The 12,790-nt window shown below is 45.0% G+C and overlaps 2 protein-coding genes and 1 long non-coding RNA gene across 3 annotated transcripts; all 3 read left to right on the plus strand.

Annotated features, from left to right (window-relative positions):
- Positions 1-302: 302 nt before the first annotated feature.
- LOC112936651 (alcohol acyl transferase 1 allele GSb) lies at positions 303-734 on the plus strand. The gene has a single exon (XM_026020863.1). The coding sequence runs from the start codon at positions 303-305 to the stop codon at positions 732-734; it is 432 nt and encodes a 143-aa protein (XP_025876648.1).
- Positions 735-2,665: 1,931 nt separating this feature from the next.
- LOC136353773 (uncharacterized) lies at positions 2,666-3,221 on the plus strand. The gene is made up of 2 exons (XR_010737193.1): positions 2,666-2,940; positions 3,034-3,221. It is a non-coding gene; the product is annotated as an uncharacterized lncRNA (long non-coding RNA).
- A 6,877-nt stretch (positions 3,222-10,098) lies between these two features.
- Positions 10,099-11,828, plus strand: LOC9270642 (acyl transferase 1-like). The gene has a single exon (XM_015758000.3). It carries the CDS (start codon positions 10,126-10,128, stop codon positions 11,506-11,508), a length of 1,383 nt encoding a protein of 460 aa, XP_015613486.3. The 5' UTR covers positions 10,099-10,125; the 3' UTR covers positions 11,509-11,828.
- The last annotated feature ends 962 nt before the right edge of the window (positions 11,829-12,790 follow it).

Consider the following 12,790-nt stretch of genomic DNA (forward strand, 5'->3'; position numbering starts at 1 on the left):
CACCTAAGCTTATAGTAGGCTTATAGCTCACTATTATACTTGCTCTTAGTTATTGCACTCACTCTCAGGTGATCGAGTTCCACGCCAAGAACTGCGAGCCCCATTGCCTCCCTCCTCCAAAGCCTCACTCCAGAGAATAAAAAGATCCCAACCGCCAACTTCCTTCCCGTCTCTATGGCTTCCCTATATATGCCTCCCGCTCCTACCTCCATCACATCCTGGAGGGGTACTACGGCAACGCGCTCACCTACTCTATCGCCGACGCCAGCGCCAGTGATCTGTGCGGCGGCACGCTGGGGCAGATGGTGGAGCTCTCTATCGCCGACGCCAGCGCCAGTGATCTGTGCGGCGGCACGCTGGGGCAGATGGTGGAGCTCGTCTGCGAGGCGAGGCTACGAGTGAGGGAGGAGTATGTGAGATCAACAGTGGACTTGATGGCGTTGCTGCGTGGGCGCGGCATGGTGTTCGACGGGGTGTACGTGGTGTCGAACCTGACGCGGCTCTTCGCGGAGCTGGACTTTGGGCGCGGGGAGTGGGTGGTTAGCGGCATGGCACAGCCGATGCTGGCAACGTTCCTGGTGACGTGCAGGAACGGCGACGACGAGGACGCGGTGGCGGCATCGATGCTGTTGCCGCCTCCGGTGAAGTTGAGGTTTGCAGAGGAGCTTGCTGGGCTGATGATGAGCAGTAAGCACGACAAGGGTGCTATTACAACCTCCAGCTCCCGACTTTAGATTACTATTGTCGACGAGTGATACTCTTAGACCGGATGAGTTAGGTATTGTGGTACGTTGGAACGAGGCTCTATGTAATACGATATCAAGCAGACGAAAGACAAGGATTATACTAGTTCAGGCCCCTTATCAGGTAATAGCCCTATTTCAGTTTATATGTAATTGATTATGGAAAACCACAGAATACGATGGAAGTAGACGAATTCGATGATACCGACGAGATCTTAGTTGATGTATTCGACGAGATCTCCCGGCGACTTGGCTCCGCGTACTCCGGCTTCATAAACTATGGTGGGTATGTTAGCGATGAGATTCGATACCTTGCACCCCTCCCCGGGGGTCCCTTTTATACAGTGGATTATCTTCATCTCCAAGTAAGACTCGGAGACATCGGATCCCGTACGATAAAATAGAAACTCTATCCCTTCCAAGTAGGACTTTGGAAATCACTCGACTCGTAGAGATATTTTCCCTGCGGCAAGCTGGTCGTGGACTGCACTGAGGAAGGAGTGGTGTCCGTCGCCGCCGAGGCAGACCTGCGCCTCGCTGACCTCGGCGAGCCACTGCTCCTGCCATTCCCGTGCTCCGGCTAGCTGCTCGTCTGCGACAACGTGGGAGACAGCCATGTCGCCGTCGTTGACAAGCCATTGATCTTCTTGTAGGTGATTGAATTCAAATACGGAGGATTTGCCATTGCCATGCAATGGAACCACTGCGTCGCCGATAGTTTTGGGGCCAGCTAGTTCCTGAACACCATCGCCGACCTCGCTCGCGGCGAGCCGCGCCCGCTCGTGCTCCCCATGTGGGAGAGGCACCTCCTCATGGCGCGTGCGCCACCCAGCGTCACCGCCGCGTTCCCGGCGTTCAAACCGCTCATCGACGCGCCAGCAGCACCGACGTGATGCTCTCCACGCCGCTTGACACCATGGTGACCTTGCACTTCCTGTTCGGCCGATGAGAGATGGCCGTGCTACGACGCCTCCTCCCCGCGCGCCTTGGCCGGCGCTGCACGGACTTCCTGCTGCTCGCTGCCGCGCTGTGGCAGTGCCGCACGGCGGCGCTGCCCTATGCCCCGCACCGGCGAGTACGTACCTCCCTCTTAGCATGCGTGGAAGACGGTGGCTACACATCCCGGAGGGGTACTACGGCAACGCACTCGCATACTCCATCACCGATGCCAGTGCCAGCGATCTGTGCGGCGCGACGCTGGCCCAGATGATGGAGCTGGTCTGCGAGGCGAGGCTACGGGTGACGGAGGAGTACGGGAGATCGACAGTGGACTTGATGGCGTCGCTCCGTGGGCACGACACGGTGTTCGATGGGGTGTACGTGGTGTCGGACCTGGGTGCGGGGAGTGGGTGGTCAGCGGCATGGCCTAGCCGATGCTGGCGACGTTCCTGGTGAGGTGCAGGAACGCCAACGGCGAGGACGCGGTGGTGGCGTCGATGCTGTTGCCTCCTCGGTGATGGAGAGGTTTGCAGAGGAGCTTGCAGGGTTGATGATGAGATTGAGCAGTAAGCACGACAAGGGTGCTATTACCACCTCCAGCTCCCGAATGTAGAGTCTAGATGAATGGTCTGAATTTCGACGAATTTCATCCATTTCGATGTGGTCCGAGAGAATATGTCACTTCCATATTTCATCTTAACTTGGTTCAAATCTGGTCAGATTTATCAAATTTGATCATTTTCTCCCCGAAAATTCCAAAATTTGTTCATTTCTGTGGACCCTGAACATTTGTTTTGCAATAAGATCCTGGAACCTGGATGAATATCGTCTTTACTGGATGAAAAAAAAACCAGCATATATAATCAAGCTGAGCCAAACCGAGACATAGAGGGCCCCACACGCCCCCACCCTTATCCCCTCGCCCACTGCACATCCCTCCACCACATACTTCTCTCTCTCTCTCTCTCTCTCACTCTCTCTCTCTCGGTATAGGGGAGGCGGTGGCGGCTCGGCGGCGGCAGCGATGGCGTCCTCTCCTCTGCCAGATCCGGCGGGAGGGGAGGCGGTGGTGACGACAGTGCCCTGCCCTCAACCCGATCTGGCGGGAAGGGAGACAGCGGTGGCTCGGTGGCGACAGCCTCTCCTCACCGCCTCCAGATGGCCGGCAACCCCCGGCTCTCTCCCCCTCTCTCTCCTCTCATCTCTATTGCCGGATCTAGCCATATCTACGATGTTGTTTCTGCTACTTCTACCTCAGGTGAGTACCCGTGCCAACGCAAATCCTCTTTCCTCTCCATCCATCTCTTTCTACCCGTACCATTTCTTTGCTTTACTCTATCTTGATTTCTAGATTTGGAAGAAGCTTTTCTCTAGCAGATCCAGCCGACGGCGTGGCACGGAGGTATGGCGGCGGAGCAATTTTTGAATTTATTTTTGATGGCTGTGAAGCATCAGCTTGGCTCAAATTGGGCTGAGCTGTTTTTTTTTCAAATTGTATACGTCAAAGGTTCCGGTTATTAAACAGACACCTTTGAGTTATTCTCATGAGTGCCGTCTCCATGGTGCCAGTTGGGAAATCCGGCACCGATGGGTATTTCCCAACCGGCACCAATAGTCTTTTCTATAGTAGTGGGAATATCACCATCAATACTGCTTTTATCTATTAGAGACGTCATTATGCCTGGTTTTATGGGTAAGGAATATAAATCGGATTAAAGTTATATTTGAGAGAGTTATATTGGCTTTTTTCCTTAGTAAAATGCCCAAAACGGCAAAACCCTAGTCCTAACCTCTCATCCGTTGTGTTGGCACCGCTCATATTCCATAAAAAGATAAAAAGGAAGAATAAAATGTTTAGTTAGTGCTAAATGACAATAATACCTGTTCACACTTTTTTTACAATAATACACCTCTATGTTTCTACTGGCACTAACTAGGGTGATAATAAAAATAAATCTGAACCCTCTGAAACCTTTGATTAAATCAGATTAACAATTTAGATTGCTTTCTATTACAAGTAGAGAGCACATCCCAACAAGGAGGCTGCATGTATGCGCGGATGCCTGGCTCGCGAGCGAAGCTCGATTTAAGCGTTACTGGCGTCCTAGCTTGGGAGGTACGGGTCTGGTTCCCACGTGCATGCGTGTGAGCTACCAAATACCCCCCATCGTAGCATAAAAATTTAAATCCTAACTAAGAACCTTACTTATTTGTTATTTTTGCACATAGTAGTAACAGTACTCCCTCGTTCCAAAATCTAAGAACTATTCATTTTATTACCAAGATTAAGAAGTAATTAACTCATGCACTATATGACAAAATCTACGAACGTGTAACCAATAAATACTAAAATGACTTCTTAAATTCCGATCAATAATTTAATTTAGCATATAGAAATTACAAATAGAATTTAAATTTTTTAAAATATCAAACAATGGAATAGGTTTTAGATTTTTAGATGGAGGAAACATGTAATACCTGCACGCGGGATGTGAGACAGCGACGAAATACCAAAGCTTGCCCTAAATAAATAATTAATCAATTCGAAGACTGTACAAACAACCAATGATATCTATTGGCCAACATACACTGGTGAAGAAATCTTTTTTACTCCCGGTTAGTTTAGTCCCGGGTTTCCAACCGAGAGTAGAAATCTGGGACTGAAGATGCCTATCTTTAGCCCTGGTCCATCTTTAATCCCGGTCAGGGTTGGAAATTTTGAAACGAAATTTCCGAAATTTCAGCCGTTTCGGTGGGTCCCGATAGACATGAGTCAAAAATTTCGGCAAAACACTGTTCATGGTCAAAAATCCCCAAATTCACGGTCAAAATCCCCAATTTCCCATCCCCTCCTCACTTACCAAAGGCGGCTGCTGCTTCGCTATCCTCCTGCGGCTCGCCCAGCAGGCAGCAGGTCGCCGTCCTCCCATGCTAGCGAACAGCGGCGGCGGCGGTGGCCGGAACCGGAGGCGGCAGGTTGGTTGGAGTGGCCGGCGGCGGCGCTCCACGGCGCGACGACGACACAAGCCGCGTGGGCCTCGCGAGGCTGGAGTGGCCGGCGGCGTCTCTGCGGCTCTTCGGCACCACGACGACGACACAAGCCGCGGGCCTCGCATCCTCCGTTTGGCTGGAGTTGCCGCCGGCGGCTCCATCGTTCTTCGGCAGCACGACGACGACCGGACGACGACACAAGCCGCACTAGCCTTGCATCCTTGCGTGTTTCATTCTCCTGTTCCTCTGCTTTGGATTTAATAGACTCGATGCTTATCTATACTCTGATCTTGGTCAAATTTCTTTCTTTTTTATTGTTTAAATTCAAATTTTGTTTGAAAATTTCGTCCGAAATTTCCGAAAGATTTCCGAAATTTCGGAAATTTCGGAATTTCGGTGACCCCCGAAATTTTTTCCTTTCCCGATAGGTTGAACCGTGGTGACTAAAGAGAGAGGAGCGGCCAATTCAGATGGTACACTTTTCTTTTTTTTTATTTTCTCCCAAATCGAGTGGTATGCATATCCCTAAATCGTACCCCAAATCCCCAAATCAAAGTAACATCCTAAATCCACATCACAAATTTTAAAGTAACTCACACACAAATCAAATACATCACAAATCCTAAAAAAATACAAACAAATCAAATATATCACAGATTATACATCTCAGATCCATACAAGTATATAATGAATCACAAAATTATACATCTAAATGAATCACAGATTATAAAAAAAAAAAGAAAACAAAGCCAGCTGCCTCCGCCCGCCACGGTCGCCGACCGCCTGCCCGCCACCGCCGGGAGTGGCCCCGCCGGGCACAAGCCGCCTACTCGGCGCCGCTCGCCACGGCCGCCGCCCGCCTGCCCGCTGCCGCCGCTCGCCGGATGGGAGGGGAGGAGGAGGAAGGGGAGAAGGGGGAGGGGAGGGGAGGAGGAGGCTTGGATGGGATCTGAGGGAGTTGGAGAGGGGCGATGTCTGAGAGGAGTTGGAGAGGGACGATCGTATCTCTAAATATTTCGTCTGGGACTTAACCGATCAGAGAGGGGAGAGAAATATTTACTCCCGGTTGGTAACTCCAACTGGGACTAAAGATAGATTTTTAGTCCCGGTTTGTAGTACCAACCAGGACTAAAGTGATAATCTTTAGTCCTGTTTGATACTACCAACCGGGACTAAAAATCAAAATTTTTATAACCGGGACTAAAAACAATCTTTGGTCCCGATTCTTATTAGAACTAGGATTATTGTGAAAATTAGCTGACCTAGCAAAGATCGTTTCTTCGGTAGTGATTCGATGACACTGTGGAACTGCATATTGACCAGTATATATGAAAAGCACGGAGGAGGCCAGCAGCCAGCAGCCAGCAGGTACGTAACTACTTGTATATATGTATTTGTGTCTGTATATGATGCATGCTTTTGTTCAGCTATATTATATGGTTGTAATGTATAGTACTTGATCTGTATGTCTGTATTATATACTTACGTGATCCTAACTTATCAATGATAGAACACCCAGACGAATATTAATTTAGAACTAGGAAGCAAGCCCGCGCATTGCGCGGGCATCTTATTTATTGTTTATAAAATAACACTAAAAGAAATCATATCTCATCATTTCTATACAATGAGATAAACCTTAAATTTTAATATACTTCAATGATAGGAATGTCTCTTAGATTGAAAAAAATAACTCTGTCCCGATTACGTATAACTTCTCCTATTATCACCACAATTTATTATTATTGTTTAAAAGCTAAGTATCTATTAGTAGATGAAACTGCATATGTACCAATAAAATAAGCCTAAATAAATAAAATTATTTTACAATATTTAATTCGTGGGAGTATACTTATAGTCACGTCGGCGGGGTGTTAACTTGGCATACATCCATCAATTATGATTGACATGTTGGAATTTCTTGAAGATATATCATGTGTAGTTTATTATTCATGGTGTTCATTTGTTTCCAAAACTATTTAGAAAAAAACTTACATATATGACCATAAATCTAATGATGAATAAAGGGTTGTATTATAGCAAAGATAATTGGCTGGAAATATTTTTGATACTTTTATCATATCTATGAACCTTTGTTGCTCACTACTTAGATACCAATCAAAAAGTTCTGAAAAAATCCAGATAAAAAGTTTGAGAACTTGATATCAAAACAAATTAGAATTATATCAGATTCATTTAAAAATCACAACTAAATTATTTTTTTATTTTTCACATATGTAGATTTAAATTAGCTTTGTACATTTATCAAGTGATATTTGACCCCTAAAATATGATGTGAAATTATTTAAAAATTATCATAACATGAATTATTATATATCTGTCAAATGTGTCATGATGTATTTAGGATCATAATGTAACTTTTATACGACATAAATATTTCATTTAATTAAAGGAATAAAACAATCACAATTGAATACAAATATAATTGAAAATATTAATGATTAGAGACCATTGATTTGATATTATAGATCTTACATCTGCATATATTTCTGGAGGAATATAGTTTATTTTACATTATAGAAAATTCTATTTTAAAGACTGTTTTTTTTCCAAATGGTACTCCCAACATATTCTTTTTTGGCTTTATCGGTTTTTGTCGTACGTATTTGTGCATGTTTTATTTCTTCCTTAAAAAAGTAGGTAAGCTTTATTTTTTAATACATATATTTTTTTCAACAGGTAAGTACATATAGATATCTAATAGTCTAAAATAACATGTCTACAACGTATTCTTTTTTGGCTTTATCGGTGGGTACATATAGATATCTAATAGTCTAAAATAACATGTCTACAACGTATTCTTTTTTTGGCTTTATCGGTTTTTGTCGTACGTATTTGTGCATGTTTTATTTCTTCCTAAAAAAGTAGGTAAGCTTTATTTTTAATACATATTTATTTTTTTTTCAACAGGTAACTACATATAGATTAGATCTAATAGTCTAAAATAACATGTCTATCAATTTAAGTGAAAATCATCAGTGAGATTAGATAGTATCACGTGGCGGAATAGAAGTGTCGGTGGAATGACACATAAGATATATGATATAGTAGTGAAAACATAGTCAATATGGAGTCTTGAATTGATGATTTAATTAAGAAAAATCTACAAACGCTAAAGTGTATATAAACTAATGTCTAGATCATCTTAAAATAATTGTTTGTTGACAGCACCAAATCACTCCGATTGTAAATTCCTAGTGCTTGCACGTTTTCACCCAAACAAATCTCCATGAAAAAAATAGATCTAATAATTTATGATAACGAATTATGGATGACTCTATGCGTCGGGCGCCCGATCGATTTGAGAAAAATCGGGCGCCCGATTTACGTGCAAAAACTACTTTAAAATAATTTTTCTCTTAAATTACTTATTCAAATCATGATCCGATTCACCATTAAATTCGTTGCAATTAAATCTTCAAAACAAGACCAGACATGGATATATTCCGATGAAAAAAATTTTTAGCTTATTATTGAATTATTCTAAATATTGCACGATGTTCCACCATGTATATCGGAATTGTTTCACTAAGTAGATCAAAAATGTTTCACTCGTTTAAAATGGGTGTAGTTTCACCTTATATAAAAACAATGTTTCAGCAAATAGTGAAAGAATGTTTCAGTTCACTGCAATATTTGATCCATACATAGTGAAACATTATAAGTAACTAGGTGAAACATTTTTTGGCGGAACAAAAAATAAACCGAATTCCCTTAATAGAGGGTTTTTAAAATATGTGGGTTTTTTTTTGCAATGGAGTATTTCAGTTCACTGCAACATTAGATCTATACATAGTGAAACATTGTGAGTACACTAGGTGAAACATTTTTGGTGGAACAAAAAATAAACCAAATTCCCTTAATAGAGGGGTTCCAAAATATGTGGGTTTTTTTGTTGCAAAAGAATATTTTATTTCACTGCAACATTAGATCTACAAATAGTGAAACATTGTAAATATATTAGGTGAAACATCTTTTGTGGAAAAAAGGGAGGGAGAAGTGGGTGGACCCAAAGGTGCTCATGTGGGAGAGGGCGCGTGCGGGGGGAGCGCCCGATCCGGCTCCCCCCGCGCCGGTCGCCCGCGGTGAAGTATTTTCGACAAATTATTATATCTCTACTATTACAAAATTGAAGATGTTTTCACCAGTATTTTGGTACGTCATCCGTGTTTGAGTCGGTTTTTAATGTTCGTTCGCTTTTAGAAATACAGATTCATGTTTGAGTCAGATGTTAAGTTTGTTTGCTTTTTGAAATACAAAAGGAGTCATATAAGAAATCTATTTAAAAAATTCGCATGCGGACTCCTAATTGCAGCTCATTATTTTCTAAAAAAACAAAATATCCATGCAAATTCCCACATTCAATTTCACTTTAGCTAAACCGTATAACAATAATAAAATTAAAATAACCTTGACCCATTGCAGCCACGGATAATTTTTTCTAGTTAGAAAAAAAAGAAAGAATCAAGAGTTAGATGGCATCAATCAAGCTCGCGGAGGCTGACCCATCTCCATGAAAAACAGATCTATAATAATTTATGATGCCCACGTATATAGTGTATTTGGAAAAGAAATTCTGCTAACCCAAAGATGATAATAAGAGAGAGAATCAGAGTAGATAATTTGCGTGGAAGGGTGAGCTTGCGGAGAAGTACGTCTGTAGGTGTGGGTCCGGAGGGATAGGTGACGGAGGAGTTAATTTTGATCTAATGCCTAATATATGTGGGTCCACCGTTTTAAATGAAAATTAAAAGTCAGATATTTTTCTCTTTTTTAGATTTTTGTTTAAATTATTAGAGCGCCACGTGGCGGCTTAGAAACGTTTGTAAGAGTTCCACGTGACGGCTTGAGAGCGTTTGTAGGAAGTTTAATAGACTTTTATTATATGATAATAGATAGATGGTTAATATATATGTGTGGGTCCACCGTTTTAAATGAAAATTAAGAGTTAGATATTCTTCTCTTTTTTAGATTTTTGTTTAAATTATTAGAGCGCCGCGTGGCGGCTTGAGGGCGTTTGTAGAAAGTTTAATGGAATTTTAATATATAATAGATAAGTTAATAGATTTTGAAGTCAAAGTTTCTGTAGCATAGCTGTCATCGTGTTGAAGGGTAATACAATATAATGTATGCTTTTTGCGTGTTATTAATTACGTCCATGTTTTTTAGTTGGTAGGTTTCATGGGAGTTGAGAGTTGAGATAGTGAGCAGATTGTAAATTTGTACTAATGTGTATGTTGGATTGAATGATTGATTGTAAATTAGGTTGAATAATTGATATATACTATACATATGAAAAATTTAAATCTCAGGGCCCCAATTTGCATATCACCATGAGGCCCCAGAGTGGTAGAGACAGCCGCCCTGCTTTTTATATATACACGCGCATGCACCCTGCTAAATAAAATTGCAAGCCTGAGCGGGTCGGAGCATGTATACTACCATGGCGAGTAGGAGTAGGTTGGTAGCACGTCGGAGCAAGCCTGAGCTGGTGGCGCCGTCACGGCCGACGCCACACGAAACCAAGCTTCTCTCCGACCTCGACGATTTCCGCAACCACTACGAGTACACCCCACTCGTCGCCTTCTTCCGCAGCTCCGGCTCCGGCAACGACGTCCCATCGCCGCCGACGATGACCATCCGGACAGCAATTGGGGAGGCGCTCGTGTACTACTACCCACTGGCCGGCCGCCTGCGCGAGCTTCCCTGCGGCAAGCTGGTGGTGGACTGCACCGAGGAAGGGGTGGTGTTCGTCGCCGCCGAGGCTGACCTGCGCCTCGCTGACCTCGGCGAGCCACTGCTGCTGCCATTCCCGTGCTCTGGCGAGCTGCTCGTCTGCGACAACGCGAGATCAGATAGCCTGCATGTCGCCGTCGTTGACAAGCCATTGATCTTCATGCAGGTGACGGAATTCAAATGTGGAGGATTTGCCATTGCCATGCAAGGGAACCACTGCGTCGCCGATGGTTTTGGGGCCAGCCAGTTCATGAACGCCATCGCCGACCTCGCTCGCGGCGAGCCGCGCCCGCTCGTGCTCCCCGTGTGGGAGAGGCACCTCGTCATGGCGCGCGCGCCACCCAGCGTCGCCGCCGCGTACCCGGCGTTCAAGCCGCTCATCGACGGCGCCAGCAGCAACGACGTGATGCTCTCCACGCCGCTTGACACCATGGTGACCCGGCACTTCCTGTTCGGCCGGCGAGAGATGGCCGCGCTACGGCGCCTCCTCCCCGCGCGCCTCGGCCGGCGCTGCACGGACTTCCAGCTGCTCGCCGCCACGCTGTGGCGGTGCCGCACGGCGGCGCTGCCCTACGCCCCGCACCGGCGAGTGCATGCCTACCTCCCCCTTAGCATGCACGGAAGACGGTGGCTACACATCCCGGAAGGGTACTACGGCAACGCGCTCGCCTACTCCATTGCCGACGCCAGCGCCGGCGATCTGTGCGGTGGGACGCTAGGGCAGACGGTGGAGCAGGTCTGCGAGGCGAGGCTACAGGTGACGGGGGAGTACGTGAGATCGACGGTGGACTTGATGGCGTCGCTGCGTGGGCGCGGCATGGTGTTCGACGGGGTGTACGTGGTGTCGGACCTGAGGCGGCTCTTCGCAGAGCTGGACTTTGGGTGCGGAGAGTGGGTGGTCAGCGGCATGGCGCAGCCGATGCTGGCGACGTTCCTGGTGAGGTGCAGGAACGCCGACGGCGAGGACGCGGTGGCAGCGTCGATGCTGTTGCCGCCTTCGGTGATGGAGAGGTTTGCAGAGGAGCTTGCTGGGCTGATGATGAGCAGTAAGCACGACAACTCCAGCCCCCGACTTTAGAGTCTAGATGAATACAGGGTTCTGGGATTCGGACCGAATGGTCTGAATTTTGACGAATTTCATCCATTTCGATCGGTGAGGTCCGAGAGAATATGTCACTTCCATTTCATCTCAACTTGGTTCAAATTTGGTCAGATTTATCAAATTCGACCATGAAAATTACAAAATCCGTTCATTTCTGTGGGCCCTGAACATTTGTTTTCCAATCATATCCTGGTACCTCGATGAATATCGTCTTTACTACTCAAGATAATGTATACCGTTAAATATCTTTATCTTTATCTATCTAAAAAATTGAGGATGCTTCTGTACTCACAGCACCTTGATCCGTCGTCGCCTCTTCGTAAGCACGCGACACAGCGCAACTGTCCAATCGTCCTCCGTTTAGATCGAGCTGTCAACACTGCACGATGAAGGGAATGGACCGCACGGCATTGATGCCCACATCTCAAACACACGTGGATTTCCGCCGCTCGGATCGTGTGAAGGCAATATAAGAGTGTGAACTCATGGTGAAAATGGCATTTATACCCAGCCCATTCGAAAGATAGATAACAAACAAGTACCCTATAAAACAAATTTCGGAGAACAGATAGGCGTAGAGCTACTCTGTTCAGTGCATGATCATAATCTAGAACTGTCTCCATTAGATCCCATCTTCTATATTACCGCTGATAAACTAAGTCCTGCTAAGATTTTAGACGTGTGCTACGTTTTATCATAGTATTAGCCAGTAAGTTATCTTTACATTGGACTTCCAGATGATCTATACTTTAACCATCGAGTTGACATTTAATATTATCTATCAATATCGGCCGATTGATTCATTGTACATCTATTTCATCATATTATTATTGGCCGATTGGATTGTTCATTATCTTTATCTAAGTGTTCAAATCTACATCGGATATATAGACGATTGTTTAAAACCCTATTGACATCGGCTAGTATCACTACATCGGTTTATTGGCCGATCGGCGGCTAGTATCACTACATCGGTTTATTGCCGATCAGCTATTTGATCATCAATTTATCTATGCTGTCAGTTGCAGAATCAAATTTACTAACACGCCCGATATTATAGGAACTGCACTGGAGTTAAGCAAATCTCCTAAGCCTTTTGTGTGTCACGACAAAATTTCATGCGAACACTAGCGTGGCAGTAAATCTCCCTGTTCTTTGTGTGTCACGAGGAAATTTCACGTGAACACCAGCGTGGCACTCATGCGTGTGTGGTAGTCCGACCACTATCTGAACCACTTAACAGGTGCTATTGATTAGC

The sequence above is a fragment of the Oryza sativa genome, chromosome 10, assembly GCF_034140825.1.
Source record: "Oryza sativa Japonica Group chromosome 10, ASM3414082v1".
Lineage (NCBI taxonomy): Eukaryota > Viridiplantae > Streptophyta > Magnoliopsida > Poales > Poaceae > Oryza > Oryza sativa.

Bases quoted from the DNA above. Each gene is read 5' to 3' on its own strand.
- LOC112936651 (XM_026020863.1), top strand. From the start codon at position 303: ATGGTGGAGCTCTCTATCGCCGACGCCAGCGCCAGTGATCTGTGCGGC.
- LOC9270642 (XM_015758000.3), top strand. From the start codon at position 10,126: ATGTATACTACCATGGCGAGTAGGAGTAGGTTGGTAGCACGTCGGAGC.